This window comes from Labeo rohita, chromosome 25 (assembly GCF_022985175.1).
Source record: "Labeo rohita strain BAU-BD-2019 chromosome 25, IGBB_LRoh.1.0, whole genome shotgun sequence".
NCBI classification, from domain to species: domain Eukaryota; kingdom Metazoa; phylum Chordata; class Actinopteri; order Cypriniformes; family Cyprinidae; genus Labeo; species Labeo rohita.
Window position 1 is genome coordinate 5,909,460 of NC_066893.1, and position 14,256 is coordinate 5,923,715.

The 14,256-nt window shown below is 40.4% G+C and overlaps 1 protein-coding gene across 1 annotated transcript; it reads left to right on the plus strand.

Moving 5' to 3' along the window:
* The first annotated feature begins 5,444 nt into the window (after positions 1-5,444).
* Positions 5,445-8,571, plus strand: LOC127156200 (uncharacterized). Its single transcript, XM_051098942.1, has 7 exons — positions 5,445-5,572; positions 5,648-5,696; positions 5,786-5,970; positions 7,094-7,248; positions 7,486-7,880; positions 7,978-8,183; positions 8,288-8,571. Exons 2-7 carry the CDS (start codon positions 5,681-5,683, stop codon positions 8,489-8,491), a joined length of 1,161 nt encoding a protein of 386 aa, XP_050954899.1. The 5' UTR covers positions 5,445-5,572; positions 5,648-5,680; the 3' UTR covers positions 8,492-8,571.
* Positions 8,572-14,256: the final 5,685 nt, after the last annotated feature.

The window sequence follows — 14,256 nt, forward strand, 5'->3', positions numbered from 1 at the left end:
CCCAAACACCTCTGACAACTTTGAGAAAAGGCCAATGAAATTGGGTGTGCAGATTTTGCAGCTGGTCACACCGGGTATAAATAGGCTCTGGGGGATCTGCTCACTCGTTCTTTTCTTCGGAGCCGAATGCAGTGTCTCTCTGTGAGAAACCGCACCATTCACCTCTTTGTCAATGGATTTATGGCGCAAGCAGTGGTCTTTCCCTGCTTAACACAGATAAGTGTTGTGAGAGCTCCCCTGGGTGCTTCAACGGCAATCTTGAAGAGCAATCTTCCTCCTAAAAGAGTAATTTCTCTAAAAGAACTGGCGTGGTTGGGATTGTGTGTTGGTAATCATGCCTTTCCCTCCGTGTCCTTCTGGTTGCGGCTTACCCCCAAATGATCGACACAATTGTTGTGCTCAGTGTTGGGCTATGCTCACGCTGATGCAGCACTTGTTGTTGTTTCATGTTTTGCTTGCGAAAACATGATTGTGGGCACGCTTTGCTCATGAGCCGTGTGCTTTTACGTGAAGCCGTGGCTCACCTCGACTGCTTCTCGTTCCGGTTTCTTGTACTTCCAGGTACAAGGCCGCTGCGATGTGCGTCGATGGGGAGCAATAGGAAGCAAGAAGGTCAGTGGGTGAAAACCCCGCAGACATCTTGCTCCTCGCGCCCCTCGGTCGAGCTTCCGGATGAGTTTGTTAGTCTGTCTCCGTACGGCTGATTTTCTTATTCAGAGCTCCTAAACGGGCGGAATGGTCAGCGGCAGCATCGCTAGGAGGGCGTGAGCCATTTGAAGCTGAAGTTTCAGCTGAGCAAGCCTCTGCGGGTGGCTGATTGTCAGTTTGGGTGGACGCTAAAATGGCGGCCATGCTTAAACGGGCAGCCAAGGAGGGGCTGAATAATAGACATCTGGGTAACGACCTTTACACACGTTTCCAGTGCCTGTTCCCCAGAAGTGCGCAAGAAGTTGATGAAATCGTGGAAGGCTCGGTTTTCGGCCAGAACACAATATACCAACTCCTCCTCCTTTACCACCCTCGATGGGGGTCCAGCAAGGGTGTTTATGGAGGTTCTCCAGGCAGATGGGCGATTGCGGTGCACTCCCTGCAAAACGCCGCCGTCTGTTCGTCGCCACAGATGGCCCCCTCCAGAACTCCTGAGGCCCGGCTGTTGCGGGCCAGACCCGCCCAATGGTCAAAGTTCTTGCCGGAAGGTGGCAACATCAGCTCTTCAGTAGGTTTTCTAGAACCCTCGTTAGCTTTCTAGTTTTTCCTCAGATGAGCAACCCAGAGGAGGCGGGCATTCCACCCAGATGTCAACCCGGGGATGAGAGATGGATCTGGCCCCGTTCTGACCGTCTGTCTTTCTGCAGACAGTCACCGCCTGGTCAGTAAGAGTGTCCCCTCAGTAAGAGCCTATCCCCTCAGCCAAAAATGAAGAGGGGGTGTCAGCCCCTACTTCACTGTACCCAGGAAGAGTGGTGGACACACACCAATCTTAGATCTGAGGTTTTTTGAATCGGGCCCTTTTCAAGCTCCCATTCAAAATATTAACCCTTAAACACAAATTCCTGCATGTGTCAGGGTTCAAGATTGGTTTGTGGCGTTGCACCTGAAGGATGCGTACTGTCATGTCAGACTCATCAGTACAAGGTACTCCCTGCGGCCTATCCCTGTCGCCCCGCACCTTCACGAAGGTCACGGAGGCTGCCCTTGCCCCTAAGGGAAGTGGGCATATGTATTCTCAGTTATCTCGGTGACTTGCTGGTCCTAGCACACTCACAAGTTCAGTTTGCACTCTCAGGGATGTGGTTCTCAACCACCTGGCTTGATTGGGACTTCAGGTCATCTGGGAAAAGAGTAAAACTCTCCTCAGTTCAGGGTTTCTCTTTTCTCTGTGTGGACTCGGTCAATGTTCTTCATGTTTTTGTTAGGACTGTGCATAGTCATTGCTGTAGTGCATGAGAGCACTCAGATTCAGCACAGTAGCCCCCTTTTATGTATCAAGGCTCCTGGGGCATATGGCATCCTCAGCTGCGGTTACGCTGCTGGACCCGATGCATATGAAACCGCTGTAGTACTGACTTTATATTGAGTCCCGAGATGGGCATGGCGCCCAGGTACACATTGTGTGTACATCACACTTTTGTGTTGCAAAAATCTTCAGCCCTTGGTGACACATTTTGTTTCTACGGGCAAGGGTGCCCCTGGAACAAGTGTCTAGACACACTGTCACAGCAGTTGCTTTCAAGTCAAGCTGCGGCGCCATGTGCAATGGGCATGCAGCCACGGAGGTCCTGTTAGGCCCTCGGCTGCTTTGGCATTCGATTGCCTAGAGTTGATGACAATGCTTCAGGCCCTGAAAAGGTTTCGGCCTTTGTTCAGGCCAAGCATGTGTTGGTCTGCACAGACAACAAAGCGACTGTGGCGTACATTGACCACCAGGATGGTGTACGCTCCTTTCGCATGTCACAACTGACCCATCATCTCCTGCTCTGGAGCAAGCACAGACTCAAGCTTCTGTGTGCCACTCACATTCTGGGTGACAAGTTCGCTGCAAGGTGAGTGGAGTCTCCACCCTCAGACGGTCCGGCTGTTTTGGTGTGGATTCGGCCAGGCACAGGTCGGTCTGTTGCCTCACCAGAATCCACTCATTGCCAGTGGTGGTATGGCCTGAGCAAGGCTCTTCCTCGGTACAGAAAGCATTGGCACTCAGCTGACCGAGCGGCTTACGCAAGCACGCTTATGCCTCAGTGGGCCTTATTGCACAGACACTGTGCAATGTCAGGAAGGACACAGAACAGATTCTTCTGGTAACCCTGTTCGGCCCAACAGAACCTGGTTCTCGAAGCTCATGCTCCTATCATCAGTCCCTCCCTGGCACATCCCTCTTTCTCAGGGGGAAGGGCACAATCTGGCACCCGTGCCCAGATCTCTGGTACTTCCTTCTATGGTCCCTTCCCAGGAAGTCCCCAGAAACCTTCCACCCGCAGTGGTAAGCACCTTATGCAGGACAGAGCCCCCTCCACTAGGTGGTAGTACGTCCTGGAAATAGCGCAGGTGTTCTTCCTAAGGAAAAAACCCACAGAGATGCGGCATCAAATCGGTGCTATCCCTCCTCCTAGTATAGGCACTTTTCTGCTTATACACCCAAGGTCCATGTGACAGCTACTGTGACTGGGTGGAAGGCAGATCGGTGGAGCATGATTTGTTATCATCCTTAGGTGCCTGAAGTTGAACCCTCCCTGGTTGTACCACATTCCCCCTTGACCTGTCTGAGGCCCTTCAGACCTACAGTAAGATCCGTTGAGCCCCTTCAGTCGGTTGGTTCTGTGCCCTCTCTATGGAGACGGCTTTCCTGACTGTGCTCACCTCTGTTAAAGAGTGGGAAATCTTCAAGCCCTCTCCGTCAACATTCGTGCCTGGAATTCGGGCCGATAAACTCTCACGTTGTTCTGAGAACCCAGCCTGAATACGTGCCCAAGGTACCCACCACTCCCTTCAGAGATCAGGTGGTGACCCTGTAAGCTATTCCTTCCCAGGAAGATGACCCCAACATTATTTTGCCCATTCCGTGCCCTACGCATTTACCTGGAATGTACTCAGCCCTACAGATGTTCCGAACAGCTCTTTGTCTGTTATAGAGGACAGCAGAAGGGAAAGGCTGTCTCCAAGCAAAGGATCTCCCACCGGCTTGTGAATGCGATCCAAATGGCCTACCAGGCCAGAGGCTTACCCTGCCCACTGGGAGTGAGAGCCCACTCGACCAAGTGTGTCGCTGCCTCAGCAGCTTTTGCGAATGGGGTCTCTTTAACAGACATCTGCAGAGCTGCAGGTTGGGCTACACCTAACACATTCATCAGGTTTTACAACCTGCGCATGGAACCAATGTCTGCTAGAGTCTTGAACGCAAGCTCTTCATCTCAGCACTCTGGTTTGGTGTAGAGCTTGCCATAGCACTTCCCCTCACGGTGATTACGCTTCTATAGATTCAGTAGGTTTCCTGACGTGAACCCTGAACAACCTCTCCATCACTTGGCACTTCTGGACATAGCTGAAGTTCAGCGGAGGAACTCGCTATAAGAATCCAATGCAAGGTAAGTGGCTTTTTGCAAACTCTTGGTTGGATTAGTGCCCCATATGTAGTGGCTCATGCGGCCCATGTGTGTAATTTCCCTGTGATGCGGTGTTTCCCCTGAGACATTCCTGTCTGTAGGTTTTTGGTAGTCTCCCCTGGTGTGGAGCCCACCTCAGATCCCTTCACTAACATATATTCACTCTTTACCACCCCTCTGGGCAGGTTGTGATCTCCGTAGTGTCTTTTCCCTCAGGGGAAACTGGCACTTTCCCAACGTTCTCAAGACACTTGTCTTAATCATTGGTTATGTATGGTAACCCTCATTCCCAGATGGAGGGAATGGAGATGTTGTGTCCTTCATGCCATAACTCCAGACTGCCTCTGAGTGGGTTGAGATGCTTTTGTCTCCTCAGAACAGAACGACTGAGCAGATCCCGCGCTGCCCTATCTATACCTGGATGTCTGGGGTGTGGCCAGCTATGCAAAATCTGCACACCCAATTTCATTGGCCTTTTCTCAAAGTTGTCAGAGGTGTTTGGGCTCTCAAGAGCGACCCCTAGTGTCGTACCCTCGACACATTGTCTCCGTTCTCTCCATCGGGGAACGAGGGTTACCATACGTAACCGAGACGTTATCTGCCCCAGCTCCCTCTGAACATATTACAAAACGATGTTTTATAACATTTGTTTGATAATTGATAATAATGATGTCCTGCAGCATAGAGTATTTTGACTGATGATAGTAATTTAGTTTAGTTTAGTTTTGTTTATAGTACTACTGCTGTAGCTCTGTCTTTGTTTACTTAGTTAAGCATTAAAATGCTAGCAACTCTTAGAAGCCTGTTTAAAGATGAAACTGACCTGCACTTGAAGTCCTAAACAGGACAGTAGTTTTGCCTCTGTGATCCATCCGGGCGCTTCCACTCCATTCTCGAGTCACTCGCATTGATTACTCTGATAGAAGCGCGCACGAGCAGAATCGTATTTGTACTTTGTTATTTCCCATCTCTGGTCTTATGCTTATCAAAGTTCCATTTATTTGATCAAAAATACAGAAAAAAGTAATATCACAAAATATTATTGCAATTTAAAATAACAGTTGTCTATTTTAATATACTTTAAAATATAACTTATGTGATGCAAATGGGTTTTCACCCTACACAGGTTGTTTGCCTTGCTAAGAAAATTGTCTTTAAAAGTAAACATAAGTCAAAATAAGTCTCCTTTTAAGGAAATGCAAAGTGCGTTGCTTGATTTCAACATCTTACATGGGTGGCATCTGTAATGTCTGTTAACCGAAAATGATGAAAACACTAATCTGCAACATGAGCAAATATATGCCCAAAGGCTACAGTATGACACCAGTTCTGTTTTATCTGACAATCAGTTCCAGGTACAGTATCTTCATGAGTCATGCTGAACACATTTTTTTGGAGGGGCCATACAGTATAAATTCCCTAGGCTTATACAGTCAACTACATTGGATAGAGATCCATCTCAACTCATCTAACGGGTAACTATTACTGGCTTCACTCATCTATCGTTTAAACAATTCTTGTCTCATTATAATGTTTTTGCTGTTTTTCAGGCACTTAGAGGATATTCCTTTACAGGCAAAAAAATGTCGGAAAACCAAGGTGGGTAAACATTTCTAAATTGAACCCCCTCACGTTTAATCTTGTAAAAACCTGACCATGTATTAACTAGCACATTCGTATTTCTACAGAGCTTGTGATCATAAACAACCCTGAGTTTATTCAGGAGCTTCTTCCATCTGCTCAGCGTACGGCTTTGCTGTATCATCTGTCTTACCTGTGTTTGGCTAAGTTCCCCAAGTTGGAGAGGATTCTCAGAGAGCGTGCTACTGAAACCCAGCTTCTCTTTGGTTCCTCTGAGGCTCTTCTGCTGAAGGTAAAGCCAAAGATATTTTTAAGACATTTCTGCCATTGCAACCCACATTCAGTACAGTATTAAGATTGCAAAATAGTCTGTGAGAATGAAAATGATCTATAAAGCAACTCTGTGATGTGTTATTTTTGATATACTGTTTGTTTTTTACCAGTACACTACCAGTCAAAAGTTTTTTTTTTTTTATTGTTTTTAAAGACGTCGCTTCTGCTCACTAAACTTGCATTTATCTGATCCAAAATACAGCAAAAACTGTACAATTTGAAACATTTTTACTTTTTAAAATAACTATTTTCTATTTGAATATATTTTAAAATGTAATTTATTCCTGTGATTTCAAAGCTGAATTTTTAGCAACATTACTCCAGTTACATGATCCTTCAGAAATCAAATATTCAGATTTGCTGCTCAAAAAACATTTATTATTATTATTATTATTATTATTATTATTATTATTATTATGTTGAAAACAGCTGGAATTTATTTAGGTTTATTTGATGAATTGAAAGTTCAGAAAAACAGCATTTATCTGAAATAGAAATCTTTTGTAACATTATAAATGTTTTAATCATCACTTTTGGTCAATTTAAAGCATCCTTGCTAAAAAAAATTTCTATATATTTCTAAATATTTCAATAATTTCTTTCCCCCAAAAAATACTTATACAGACTTTTGAATGGTATAGTGTATAATGTTACAAAAACTTTTTATTTCAGATAAATGCTGATCTTTAAATTTTTCTATTCATCAAAGAATGAAAAAATGCTAGCTTTTTAAATTTATAAAATAATCCTAAATGTTTCTTGAACAGCAAAACTGTTTTAAATGTTTATAATAATAATAATAATACTAATAATTAATGATGCTGAAAATTTAGCTTTGATCACAGGAATAAATTAAACTTTACAATGCATTCAAATAGAAAACTATTATTTTAAATAGTAAAAATATTTCACAATATTATTTATATTTTGCTGTATTTTGAATCAAATAAATGCAGGCTTGGTCAGAAGAGAATTTAAAAAAAAACATTAAAAATCTCACTGTTCAAAAACTTTTGACTGATAGATGTTTTAAAAAATGAAACATGTGGGTTAATAATGCAAGCATTTTTGCTGTCTTTCAGTGTGCTGCCACAAGTCAAAACCTGGTTTCCACACTTTTGCCTGGGCTGAAGACTGCTGTTGAAAAGAATAAAAGCATTCTGGCCATTAAGTCCCTAGAAAAAGCAAGAGCATGGATCACTGAAATTGTTGACAAAGTGGAACAGATGGTGGAGAGGTGAAATGTTGCTTAAAATGTTAATTTTTTCATAAGAAAGTGCAATAAGATGGTTAAATTTACCATATTTTAATATGGCCACTGGATATATGTCACCATGTTTCAGTGCATTTTTAGGAACATTTACTGTGTTTAAGCTGATGATTAATCTGAAATCTGTCATCATCAGATATGACAAACACAACCACAGTGTGGCTTCATGCACCAGTGATGTGCTGAATGAGAAGGCTGAGACAGAAAAAAACTAGAACAAGCTAGTAAGGAGGTAGATGCTCTGGAGAAGGCAGTGAATGCTCTCAACCAGGAATTGTGGAATAACAATCAGGAAATTGGACGAATTGAGGCAACAATTGCACAGAAAAACAATGAGCTGCAGAATCACATCAGAGAGTCTTCCAACAAAAATAATGGTCTGTCTATCATGGTGTGCCTGATACCATTTGTTGGGCCATTAATTAAATCCATACATCAGGCTCAAGCTAACCAAGCTTTGGCTGTGAAAACCCAGGCTATCTCCAATGAGTTGTCTCAGCTCTCCAATGAGAAATCCAACCTGAGAAACAAGGAGTGGAACATCCATGTCAGGTTGACTGATATGCAGCTGAAGTTGGCAACCATGAAATTAGAGAAGGGTGAGATGCTTTCACTTAAAAGATCTCCAGCTGAAATTTCCAAGATTACATATAAATGGTCAGGAGCCTTAATGTCTGCTTTATGTTGTTTCCAAAGGTTCAATTCCGGACCCTGTCCATCTGAACGATGTCCAAACCTGCCTCACCCGAATCCAACAAATTCTGATTCAGATTAAGAAGTTCTGGGAAGCAGTGAGTATAATGCTGGAGGCTCTCAAAGATGAGACTTTTGCAGACGAGCACTTCATCGATGATTGTGAAATGAAGGAGACGTTTCTGAAAACTATTACTACAGCACAAAAGGTAACTTCAATGTTGAGTAACTGTTCAGTTGCAGGTTTTCAAAAGTTCATCTCACCTTGATTGCATTTTCTGTTGCCATTCATTTTGTACCTCACATCTTTCAGCACTGGAAGGCCTTCGGTGAATACTGTCTGAGCGCCAGGGGCATCTTCAGCTTGCAGACTAAGGATGCGTATAAGTTCCTGGAGACCAGCCCATCTTCACTGTCAAAAGAGGAATGGAAAAGACAGTATGATGCTGTCATTGTTCAGCTGAACAAAATATGTCCTGATCCCTGCACTCCCAAAGAGACAGCTGCCATTGCTTAGTAATGTACAAGCTTAAAAAGCCATTACAGTACAAACAACTTATCTATAATGTTTCAGGCTACCGGCTCTGAATAATATGTTTGTTTGTTTTAAGTGAGCTAAGTTGTTGGGCATTTTCATTTCTTAATTTGGTCTTTAAATAAATTGGATTTCAAAACTACAAATAATGTTGTTGTTTTCTTCCAACGGCATACACTCTTAAAAGTAAAGGTTCTTTATTGGCATCAGTTGTTCTATAAAGAATCTTGAACATCAATAGAACCTTTAAAATGCAGTCAAAAAAAGTTCTTTAGATTTTTAAAAAAAATGGTTCTTTTAGGAACTGTTCACTGAAAGGTTTTTTGTGGAACCAAAAATGTTCTTCTATGGCATCACTGCAGAAACACCCTTTTGGAAACGTTATTTTTAAGAGTGTACTGTCATGTATTGTGGATTTGAAAACTATCGTAAAGGTTGGAATACACACAAAATGAACAAAATGACGATTTAAAACACTTGGCATCACACTTGCCGACTAAATGGTTTGAGGGAAAAACAGTATAAATCAAAAATTTTTAGAAACCTTATCAAACTCAGTTTCTGGACTGCAGTATTTCTAAAGCCCTGTATAAGATCATGGACAAACTGGGGCACAGTACTGAATGGAAATAGAAACGAAGGAAACCATAAACACAACTCCAGTTCTCCACTATATATAGAAACCTCACTGAAAAATGTGGTGATATAACTTATATAATGTTCATGTACAAATACAATGTACTGATAACTACCATAAAACAGGTGGTATGAGTAGAAAGCCACACAATGAATCACGTATTTATTTTTAAATGTAATATACATTTATAAAACTACATATTTTGATATTTTACCCTTGTATTACGGACAACTGGTCAACAGCTAACTTTTACTGAATTAAGTGCCAATTCAGAAGGATTTTCAGCTAATGGAATTGCTTGACAGACCAAAATTAATAATCAGGTGTATGTAAACTTTTGAACAGTGTCAATTTTATAAATTCCACTATTACAGTATATTCTTTTGTGGACTATATGTAAACATCTTTTATGTGAAATATCTTATTCAGGTCAGTTCTAAATAAAAAAATAACATGCATTTTGCATGATCCCTCTTATTTTGGTCAAATAATTATCATTTTGTAGATTTTGTAAGGTGTATGTAAACTTTTGACTTCAACTGTATATAGAAACTTCACAAAAAATGTGGTGATATAATATTCATATACATATACAATATACTGATAACTACCATAAAACAGGTGTTATAAGTAGAAAGGCAAACAATGAATAATGTACAGGTGCTTCTCAATAAATTAGAATGTCATGGAAAAGTTAATTTATTTCAGTAATTCTACTCAAATTGTGAAACTTGTGTATTAAATAAATTCAATGCACACAGACTGAAGTAGTTTAAGTCTTTGGTTCTTTTAATTGTGATGATTTTGGCTCTGTTTTGTTCACTGGGATACACAATCATGGGGAAGATAGCTGATCTGATAGTTATCCAGAAGACAATTAACACCCTTTACAAGTAGGGCAAGCCACAAACATTCATTGCCAAAGAAGCTGGCTCAGAGTGCTGCATCCAAGCATGTTAACAGAAAATTAAGTGGAAGGAAAAAGTGTGGAAGAAAAGGATGCACAACCAATTGAGAGAACCGCAGCCTTGAGAGGCTTGTCAAGCAAAATCGATTCAAGAATTTGGGTGAACTTCACAAGGAATGGACTGAGGCTGGGGTCAAGGCATCAAGAGCCACCACACACGGACGTGTCAAGGAATGTGGCTACAGTTGTACTATTCCTCTTGTTAAGCCACTCCTGAACCACAGACAACGTCAGAGGCGTCTTACCTGGGCTAAGGAGAAGAAGAAGTCCTCAGTCCTCTTCACTAAGTAGTAGGGGTTTAAAAGACTATACTAAGATGTAGATTAATTTGTTTCTTCATCTGAACAGATCTGCATCACCTACTCACTATGGATCCTCTGTAGTGAATGGGTGCCATCTGAATTCACAGCATTAGTTTCTTACACAAAGCTTTTTGCTTCACAAGATTATGTTTTTTAAAGAATTATCTTGTGCTCACCAAGCCTGCACTGATTTGATCCAAAATACAGCAAAAGCAGTAATATTGTGAAATATAAAATAATTTTAAAGAAACATTTTATTATTATTATTTATATGTAACAGCTGAGTGCATTTTTGTCAGGAAAGATCCAAAGATCAGCATTTATCTGAAAAAAAAAAAAAAAAAGCTTTTGTAACATTATACACTATACCTGTCATGAATCTGGTTGGTGACCTTTGGTCCGCTCACCACCAGATGTCTCGCTAGCTCTGTCACATCACACAAACTGTTGCACTGCACCCCGGACTACTTCTCCCATCACCCATTGCGCTGATTGCGCCAACACCTGTGGCCAATCAGAAGCGCTATTTAAGCCCGCGGACTTTCCCTCTGTAATTCACCGAGTATTGTGGAGTTGTAAATGTGGAGAACTGTGTTTGTTGCGTTTAGCGCTCTCCTAGTGCTAGCAACCGTTACATAGTCGTCCATAATTCCTGAGTTCCCTAGTTCCTGAGTTCCCTTAGTTTAGCGTTCTCTCGCCTGGCCATTTCTTCTCGTCTGTCTCGCCGCCTGCCTTTGGACTACTCGCTTGTTCGTTTGGACTACCCCTCTGCCCCTCCCTTTCGGATTACGTTTGCCACGGATCGATCCACGCCTGCTTCACGGACTATTCTTATGTCTCGCCCCTACATACCTGTTTACCATTGTTTGACTCTGCCTGCTTGACCATGTCTTTGTCTCGTCCTGTAAATAAAAGCTTGCATATGGATCCGCGCGCCTCTCGTCTCCCTCTCCACATTACAATACCATTCAAAAGCTTGGAGTCAATATAATTTTATTTATTTATTTGGGAAGAAATTATAGAACTTCATATTTTATTTAGCAAGGATGCTTTAAATGTATGATATTACAACAGATTTCTATTTCAGATAAATGCTGATCTTGTGAACTTCTATACATAAAAAAACCCTGAAAATTTTTTACATAATTCAGCATAATAATAACAAATGTTTTTGAGCAGCAAATCAGAATATTAGAATATTTCATCAATATTAGAATGATGAAGGATTATGAGACTGGAGTAATGATGCTAAGAATTTAGCTTTGAAGTCACAGGAATACATTACATTTTAAAATATATTCAAATAGAAATAATTGTAAAATAATTTAAAAATTGTGCTGTTCTTGCTGTACTTTGGATCAAATAAATGCAGGCTTGGTGAGCAGAAGAGACTTCTTTAAAAACATTAAAAATCTTGACTGGTAGTAAGTTCTTTTACTTTTACTTGAGTGTAGCTTTTGGATACTCATCTTTTTGCTAACCTCATGATGTAACACTAAATATCTCCAAATCTGTTCACATGAAAAAAACAAACAAACAAACTCATCTCCATCGTGGATGGCCCAAGGGTGAGTAAATGTCCAGGAAATGTTAATTTTTTGGTGAATTATTTCTTTAAAGGCACAATTGGTACCTGCTGCAACCAGGAACCTGCTGCTTCTTGGGAACTAATGACAGAATGAGCCCACACACAGTACTGTTATAGACTTTTATGTATGGTAAAAGGACAGATCAAAGAATCAATAATCAATGCACAAGTCATGAGATGTAACAGTCCCTTTGAACAACATCAATCAGATCGGCACAGCCTTGCGAACAAGAATATTGACTATTGCATTATTGAATCATTAGCACACCAAATTCCCAACTGAAAACATCTGGGTGGGTTTCCAGATTGACAAGGAGATTGTCACATGCATTATGCACACTGCAGAATGGTAAACACGTTCAGGGTGGTGCCATATTCAATTTTTGACAGGAATCAAAACAAGGCTATGAGGAATGGAAGTACAGTGTGTTCAATGGATTGTACTGTTATTTAACAACACAATGATTGTTCATCTGATTAAACATGTTTCTGAAAAAGACTTTCAGCAGACAAAATCTCCATAAAAAAGTTGTGAAAACGACATGATCTAGTACCTTTATTTAGTGCGTGCTATAACAACTGTGAGTCTATCTCTTATAGTCTCATTTTTATTAGCATTAAATTCAATTTAAAGTCTAACCTGACTATGGTCAATGGATGAGCTTTGGGGGGGTTTACAACTATGCTATTAGCGATTAGGTTGGGGGATGGGGGGTCCTTATCTGAAGGACGTAGCCCTGTCTGTACAAAGGTGCATCTTGGAAAACCTGTTTCTTAGCAGTGGGTCTGACTGATGCTGCTTTATGGCTGAAGACATACAGCGGATGAAGAAAGAGCCATTTACACAACTGATTGCTTTTTTCATTGGGGATAATGGAAACTGACCACATAATGCATTGAAGTGAATTGAATTTGGGAGGAACTGGAGCCGTCATTGTGTGCACTCACATATCATATATTATGAAGAAGAATAGAACTATATGTACACTCAAATTCTAATTCGCAATAGCTTAGGTTGTTTTAACTTTCTAACATACAGCCATGCTATTTCTGTAACAAACGTGTATGGAAATTTACGTAATTCTGCAGAATTGACCTAATGCAGCTTTTACGTCATGTTGAAATTACAGTAATTACTGTAATTGTGCAATTAAGACCTTACAGATTCGACACTGTGCTTTTCATGTCATTGTATTTTGAAATTATCGCTAATAACAATAATAAGATTCATGCGCAGCTTTATTGCTGATGATGGTAAAATACCATCAAATGGTAAAATACACAAAACCAGTCTTAAGGGTCATTATTATTATTATAATTATTATTATTATTATTTAAGTTAGATTTATACATAATTTTATAAGCTAAATAAGCTTTACACTGACAAAATCTGGACAATATTTGACCGAGATACAACTATTTGAAAATCTGGAATCTGAGGGTGCAAAAAATCTAAATATTGAGAAAATCGTCTTTAAAGTTGTTCAAATTAAATTTTTAGTAATGCATATTACTAATCAAAAATTCATTTTTTATATATTTATGGTATATTTACATGATCTTTACTTAATATCCTAATGATTTTTGGCATAAAAGAAAAATCAATCATTTTGACCCATACAATGTATTTTTGGCCATTGCTACAAATATACCCGTGTTGCTTAAGACTGGTTTTGTGGTCCAGGGTCACATTTCATGAGAAAATGTAACTATTTTACATTTCAGTGAATTTGTGATTAATTTGTAGAGTCTGAGTCACTTTTTTTAGGGGGAAAAAGGTTCACTCCTAAAGTAAATCCTCAATGGGGTGTCAGCAGATTGTAAGGAAAGCAATACCAAATTCATCAAAATATAATGGAGGAGAATGTGTTGAATTCAGTGAATGATCTCTTTCTTCAATTCTTACTGGCCATTTTACAGAATTTGCTCATATTTCTAAACTGCCTTTGTAATTCCTAAATTACTTAATTTTCAAAAGTCACACGTCTGCCAGCTATCTGCTCAGCCGTGAACTGTAAAAACACAAGGTCTGAGCAAATGTTGTGAAAGAAATATTCCACAGAGGAATGTTCAGGGAGTGTGGAAAATATGTGTTATAAAATATAAAAGTGGCAAACGGGTACAGAGATTAAATCTTAAAGTAATGGGTGACAGTACCATTGAATATGGATCAAAGTCATCCATACATTCCCTGCAAAACAGATAGACAATAGACAATGGAGTGTATATTCTGCAAAAATGTTAAGTGGCAAT